General features: G+C 48.7%; 1 protein-coding gene across 1 annotated transcript; it reads left to right on the forward strand.

Moving 5' to 3' along the window:
* Positions 1-613: 613 nt before the first annotated feature.
* LOC138446263 (translation initiation factor IF-2) lies at positions 614-3,451 on the forward strand. Its single transcript, XM_069601112.1, has 3 exons — positions 614-617; positions 1,391-2,093; positions 2,355-3,451. The coding sequence occupies exons 1-3, from the start codon at positions 614-616 to the stop codon at positions 2,692-2,694; spliced, it is 1,047 nt and encodes a 348-aa protein (XP_069457213.1). The 3' UTR covers positions 2,695-3,451.
* The last annotated feature ends 4,068 nt before the right edge of the window (positions 3,452-7,519 follow it).

The following is a 7,519-nucleotide window of genomic DNA, read 5'->3' on the forward strand; positions in this document are numbered from 1 at the left end:
ACAGATCATCATTAAAAAACGAAATCTGGTCAGCAAAATACTTTAAGCAGGGCTTCCCTGGTGGCTCAATGGTAAAGAATTCACCTGCCAATGCAGGGACATGGCTTCCAGTCCCGGTCTGGGAAGATCTCAAATGCCATGAAGCACGTAGCCCGTTGCCCCAACTATTTAACCTGTGCTCTAGCGTAGGGGGAACAGCAACTGCTGAGACCATATGCCACAACGAGAAGTCCACATACCCTAAATCCTGTACTCTGCAACAAGAGAAGCCACTGCAAAGAGAAGCCTGTACTAACTATAGGGTAGTCCCCATTCACCACAACTAGAGAAAGCCTCTGCAGCAAGGAAGACCCAGAACAGCCAAAATAAATAACTAAAATTATTTTTAAAAATGCATGCAGAAGGAAGAGGCCATATCTGCACAAAAATGTTTAAGTGCAGTCTATTACCAGAAGAAATAAACTGAAGGTGTCAGCTATTTGAAGTACAGATAAATGTGGTTTGATTTTAACATTTGCAAATATGTGTTATCAAAACTGTTTTCACCATACGTAATTCGCTTTCAGTAAAGAGCTCTCAATAAAGCTTACAAGCCTTGCATGACCAACAACAAATGGGTAATCCTATTCACAGCAAAGAAACAATAGAGTGCTTATAATTTGCAAGCTTTTGTGTTAACAGCTTTTATAACCAGTGGTCTATTTAAGTCTCTCCTCTGTGTGTGTACTACACACATACATACTATATACCTGGAGAAGGAAATAGCAACTCACTCCAATATACTTGCCTGGAAAAATTCCATGGACAGAGGAGCCTGGCGGGATCCCAAAACAGTCGGACACGACTTAGCGACTAAACACGAGTATATAATAGTCTACTTGGCTATATAATTTAACGCCTTTTGAAGATAGAATGCGAGTTTCTTAAAGAAATAAAGCTTACAGTAAAGATGACTTGCATACAGAAATTATCTTTTTGTATTATTTTTCATTACAATTTTCTTTTAGAAAGGGGGGGAAAAAAAAAAGACAGGGCAAGTGCCATGAGCACCTGCATTTTGCAGCAGGATGGAAACTGACCCCCGTTCCCCACCCCCACCCCCACTTGCAGATCCCTAGCATTCCGACGATTTTATGAAGGGCAGAAACAAGAGCTACGGACTGCGGCGCAGCATCTTGAGCGCTGCCTGACTGAACCCTTGGCGCAGAGCCAGCCCCAAAGGAAAGGCAAGGCCTGAACTGGGACAGTCACCGGCCGCAGCGAGTTTGTGCGGCTTGCTTTTCTGCGTGAACTTCGGGCAGAAAAGGAGTGTAACTTCGGGGTGGGGAGCAGGACAACTACAAGGAGGAGCGTCCAGTGTCCCCACTTTCGTCTGCATCTCATACTCTAGTACCGCCCTGCAGCCCGGCGCTCCCCCGGACTAAACCTACGCTCGGCGGCTCCGTCCGGCCCAACCCACTCGTTCCGGTGGCGCTCCAGTTCCCCCATGGCCCTCGGAGCAGTAGGCTCCCAGGGCTCGGGGCGGGTGTGTTGCCGGAGTCGCCTCCTATTGGCTCGCCTCCCGGGGCCGGGCCGCGCTCCCCGGCTCCTTATTGGACGGAGCTGGCCCCAGCGGGCCTCACTCATTGGAGGGAGCGGGCAGGGGCGGGGCCGGGGCGGGGCCGGGGCGGGGAGGGGCCGGGTCCTGACGGAGCGCGCCGGCGGCGGAGAGCCCAGCAAGGCTGTGCGGCTGCCTGGCCGGGGTTGCGGGCGGCGTGGAGCCTGCGGGAGGCCGGGCGGCGCGGAGCCTGCGGGAGGCCGGGCGGCGCGGTGAGGCCGCCGGCGGGAGGTGCCGTCTCTCGCGGGGTGGCCGCTCCGGAGGCGCGTCTGTCAGCTTCCCTCGCCTCCCCGGCGGCGCCGCGGCCCGTCAGCTGTCAGGGGGCGGCGGGCGGCGCGGGACACAAAGGGCGCGCGGGCGGCCGGTGCGGGACAACGGCGCCGCCCGGCCCGACCCGACGGGCCCGCCGCGCCGCGAGGCCCGGGAAAAGTTTGCGGCTGGCCCGCGGGGCGACCCGGCCCCCGGGGGCTCCGGGGCGCGTCGTCGCGGGGCCGCGGTGAGTTGGCTTCGGGCCGCCGTCGTAGGGGAGAGGGGGCGGCGGAGAGAGACCGGGGAAGGGCCGGGGGCCGGGGCCGTCAGGGCGCGGGGGGCGGGTGCCGGGGCGCGGGGCGCGGGCGGGGCGGGCGAGGCGTGAGGGCGCTCCCGGGGCGCGCCGGCCAGACCGGCGGCCGGCCGCCTTCGCCCCCATGTCCTCCCCGGAGCTGCAGCTGCGCGACCATCGCGGCACCCTCCCCCCAACCCCCACCCCACCCCCCAGATTCCGAGGCGAACTCGGGTCGCGGTTCTGCCTGGGCCTCAGTGCGAGCCGGACAGCGAAGCGCCGGGCCGAGACCTTGACTTGCGCCGGGAACCGTCCACCCTACCCCACCACCCCCTTCAGTCCGGGAGAAGGAACTTGTCAGCCTCGTGTTTTCAAACATCTATATGTGAAGGTCGCTCTCCGGGTGCGGGGTGAAAATCCATTCCCATCGCCTCAGGACTGGCCAGCTTTGCGGCAGCCCTCGAAGTTGTATAGGGCCAGGCTGGTGCGGAGCCAAGCTCAAGGTGAAGTGGCAGGTGCCCCAGCAGCCCCTTCACGCCCTCCGGACTCTGTTTAGGACAAAAACAGAGCTTTGGTTACCCCTGGGAGACAGTAAACAGGACGGCTGTTTGGTGGTGTTTTTCCGAATTGCTGCTGCTTTCTACGGAAAACTTTCCTGTGAAGGCTGTGGGGGAGGGAATTCTAGTTTCCGACAAAGAAGTGAAAGAAATTGTCACTTCCAACCAAAGTAAATCTTAAACTAATGTAAATCTTCTCTATAGGAGTGGTAACACACAATGCAAGTATATCTTGATCTAATTTTAATGAAGGGTTGAAAATAGCTGCTGTGTTCAGCTATCACCGAGGCCAAAACGGCTCACTTACATAATCTTCTTTGTTGGGATATCTTAGTGACATGTATAATTTTGATAAATGATTAATGTTAAAGGTTTGGCCTTTAAATGGTATTGAAATAATGTCTTGACAGGTTGTGTCGAAATACAGTGCAGTGTGAACTTTTGGTTATCTTGATAACCTGCATTTTTTCCGTACAAAGTGAAATGAAACATTTTCCCTAACCAGAATTGTCTCCACTATGAAATGTGGACTCAGTACTGAATCAGGAGAAATTACCTTGTTCTCTCAATAATATATTCCCCAGGTTTTCTCACTATTCATGCAGTGCCTTCTAGAGGCCAGGTGCTCCACTCAGCATTTTTTTTCTGCTCAAGAAGTTTATAATAACAAAAGTTGATTTTTTGAAAACGTGAATGCATAAATAGCAATACTCAACAAATATTTGCTGAATAAAATACCAGGTACTCAGATAAAAATAATAACTTGCCCATCCTTAAGGAGACTTGTTACTGTACTTTGGGAGAAAGAAGAAGGTATAAAAATCCAACAGAAAAACTGAGCTTAATTCCAGTTTGTAGCCTGAAAGTGTATAGCTTAAAATAAAGATGCAGATTTGGAAAGAGACAAAGAACAATGATAGGGTTTCTAGGAGAAAGATAGTAATATTGATTTTACATAATACGTTTTATGACCTCATTTTCTTTGAAGAACACAACCTGTGAAGAGGTGTGTTTCTTAATCAGTAGCTATTTGCATTGTGATTGAATGTCTAGTTAAATGTCCTAATCATATCCTTAATATTTTACTTGAGTGCTGTCTGGATTTTAAACTCATTTTTTTTTAATAGCTTGAAGTAAACTTTTCAGGGCAGTTCAGTTGAATGATAAAAAGTATAACTTTTGAAATCACTTAAATATTCAGTGAAAATGTCATCTCCAGTCTTATACCAGATAGAGAGTAAGTACTGTCAGGAGCATCTTGCTGAAAGGGTCTTCACTCCAGACAGATGTTGGGGTGTGTGTGTATATGTGTGTGTGTGTGTGTATGAGTGACATCAGAAAAATAAGTCCCTAACATTTATGAGTGTGGAAACTTCTGGAAAGCCTGGTGGCCTTATTTAAAAGTAACCACTTCACCCAGAACCTGGCATTGCTATGTGAACAAGCTGTCTTTATAGAATGTAAGGTCACCTGAGAGCAGGTTTGCTGGTTGGGCAGCCCTGAAGGCAGTCAGGGCTGTGTATCAGAAATCAAGATCCTTAGACCCCCGTATCAGAATCTCCTGTAGTTCTTGCAAAACTTCAGACTCCTGGGTGCCTTCCAACACTGGAAGAGTCAGACTATCTGTGAGCAGACTCTGGAACCTGTATTCTTCCCAGAAAGAGTTTATCACACTAAATCTTGAGAATTAATGTTAGTGTTTTCTTGCCAGTGTTTAATGGCAACTGTTGCTTTCCAGGAACACGGGAAAAGCCTCCCCATATGCCCACTGCTCTCATCACTTCTCCTCCAGCCCCAGATAGATTGGCTTCGCCTCTTAGTGGGGCCGTGTGGCCACGGAGCCCTCCATGAACCGCTCCTGCAAGCAGAATTAAGGTCTCAAGGCACAAGGCCCAAGAGACCCCTCCTACTATGGGACCACCCCCATCCCCAGCCTGTGTGTGATCTGTCAGAGTGCCGGCTGCCTCCTCTTCAACTGTCCAGATAAGGTTTCAGGCAAATAATTGGAAAAGGACCCCAAGGGATAGGAGACCTGGGGGAGATCAGAGCAGGAATGCTGGGTGGAAAGCCGTGCCCTCGACATAATGCCGCCCTCACAGTGGAAGAGTTTAGTCCGGAGGCTGACAGGAGGCAGGCAGGTGTGTGTGGTGAACCCAGCGCTTGGCCGTCTCCTCCAAAACTTTCATCTACAAACCATATGTTAGTCACTCAGTCATGTCTGAGTCTTTGTGACCTGCCAGGCTCTTCAGTCCTTGGAATTCTCCAGGAGAGAATACTGGAGTATTCTTGGGTAGCCCATCCCTTCTCCAGGGGACCTTCCCAACCCAGGGACTGAACCTTGGTATCCTGCATTGCAGGCAGATGCTTTACCGTGGGAGCGACCAGGGAAGCCCACAAACTGTATATTAGCTCTTGTAACTTCTGTATCTATAACATCCCTAACACATAGTCAGGATCTTCTTGGTTATTGAAGAAAACAGGGGTAGAGTTTAGGAGGAAGATTCAAAGCCTCGGCTGAAGAGTCAGCCACACCTGATTGAAGTCCTGACTTTGCCATTTACTACAAATGGTAGGTGACCCCGTAAGCTTTGGTTTCCATACTTAAAAATGAGGATAGTGGTTCCTGCCACCTGGGAGTTGTTTGGGGAATTACATAAGGTACCAATTACTGACGGCTAATAACTGGCACTCACTATATACTCCATATATGTAGCTTTTACTTTGGTAACTTCCTAATTCCTTTTTAAACCTGGGGAGTTGCTGTGAAAGAGGGACAAAAGAGGAAGGCAGTGCTTAGAAGTGGACACAGGGAAGGTCACCTGCCAAGTGGTCACAGTGGAGCCGAGGGCCAGGGGCCAGAGGGGGTGCCCACCACGACTCCTGCTTACGGCCTGCTCTTGAAGGCCGCCCCTCCCCTCCCTTTTTGTGCCACCTTATTTGGCACTTTATATACTTCTTAGATTCAGTGAGAAAACCATGGATGATGTGGTCTGCCTCAGAACTGTAACCCTGGATTTGGATTTTAATACCAGTGATCCTCAGCCTACAGAGACTTGTGGACGGTGGCTGTCTATTCCCTCCTTGGGCTCTAGCTTTTGGAATCACTGAAGGAAGATGTTTCTATCTCTGACCTCATACGAACAGACCCAGAATTCGATTGCAAGTTTGCCTTTGCAGAGAGCGGTATGCTGTCAACACACGGGGCCACAATTAGAGAGGTTCTTGCCTGCTGACGTCTAAAACATCTTTACTTTCTAGAGCTTTTAGACTTTTCAGAGTGCTCTTTACTCGCATCAGCTCACTAGTTCCTTACAACAGCCCTATAATACTATGAATATTACTAGACCCCTACGAGGCACTTTGGATCTTTCGCCCCATCTCCATTCTTTCTGGCAAATCTATCTCGAGGTTAGCCTTTTCTGTCTTTGTCTCAGTTTTCTAAAGTAGAAATCCTTTTCTCCCTCTTTGTCTGTCCCACCTCCTCCTGTTCTAAAGCCAGGGTCCCCATCCGTGCATGGAGAGGTGCTTAGCTCACCCACCAGGGGCCTTAGCTCACCCTGCTTCCCTCTTCAGCGAGGCCTCCCCACCAACCATCCACATCTACTCATCTTCAATTTCCAGCTCATCTTGGAACCTTCCCAGACAGATCATTAACATCTTAAAAGATTCCATCTTCCTCTGATTTCCGATGGTAGCCACTGCTATTTGGTTACTTATAACCTGCTGTTAAAGTCCTAATGGAGAACCAGTCTATGATAGATTTGATTCAGACACGAAAATGCTGAACTAAGTAACACTGGGCTTGCTGTCTGGTAGGGGGCCATGGGGACCAGGCCAAGTTGCTCTGCCTTTTTGCTTCTGTTTCCTGTGAATGTGGAGAGGTTTGGGCCAGGTGATGTTGGTAATGATTCCTGCTCCTTCTGAGGTTCTGGGGCAATTTGGCCTTCCTTAGTGGATGGAATGGGGGCTCTTACTGAGTTGCTGGGTGACAGTGTCCTGAATGGGCACTGGTCGTGTTCTGTCCCACAGATGCTAAAGTGGGTAGTTCTCGAATGCCAGGTGCCTTTGGGGATAAGTTATTTAACCACAGATATTCAGGGAAGGTTGGTGGGGGATGAATTTGCAGAATGGTGTATTAGGGCAATAAAGGATCAGCTCTGTGAATGACTTCCTCTGATGGAATAAATAGGATCAGTTATTGGATATACTTTAATCTTAACATTTATGATTTACTTTGCATTTCGTCCTTATTGGTTAGTGACATGTAAATATGCGTGCAAGTACATGCATCGCACGCACATCACCCTTAAGGGTACCCCTCGGTCGTGAGGTACTATTATACACTGACCAGCCTTAAGAAGAATATCTCTTTAAAGTGTGTTGGCATTTAATTGACCTTTGAAAGTTCATTCTGTTAATCATACTCAAAGTGCTAAAGCTATGGTTGACTGCTCTGGTGTTTTTACATTCAGCCGTGCTTAGCATATAAATTCTTCAGCATAATTGTTACTTATTTAGCAGGGTTACCTTTCTTCCTTGAAAATGTGAGTTGTGTTTTATTTTTTTATTTTTTGTTTTTTTAATTTTGCCTCCAGGCTTGAGGGTGTCAGAGGTTTGAATTGAAATGTTTTCCTGCTATTAGTTGTATGGGGTGTGACTTCTTAAGATAGGAGTAATGGAAATTTCTTGTTTAATGGAGGCATACTTTCCTTCTGGCAGAAGTTAGAACTCTTCAAGGTATAATGCTAAAATTTAGAGAAGCTTAAAACTTCAACACTACATATTTTTAACATAATAAACTTGGAAAATCTTTCAAGTCTATTT

This window comes from Ovis canadensis, chromosome 9 (genome assembly GCF_042477335.2).
Source record: "Ovis canadensis isolate MfBH-ARS-UI-01 breed Bighorn chromosome 9, ARS-UI_OviCan_v2, whole genome shotgun sequence".
NCBI classification, from domain to species: Eukaryota; Metazoa; Chordata; class Mammalia; order Artiodactyla; family Bovidae; genus Ovis; species Ovis canadensis.

Coding starts and splice junctions, on each gene's coding strand:
- LOC138446263 (XM_069601112.1), top strand. Junction 2,094..2,354: donor CGCGTCGTCGCGGGGCCGCG/GTGAGTTGGCTT, acceptor CCCACCCCCCAG/ATTCCGAGGCGAACTCGGGT.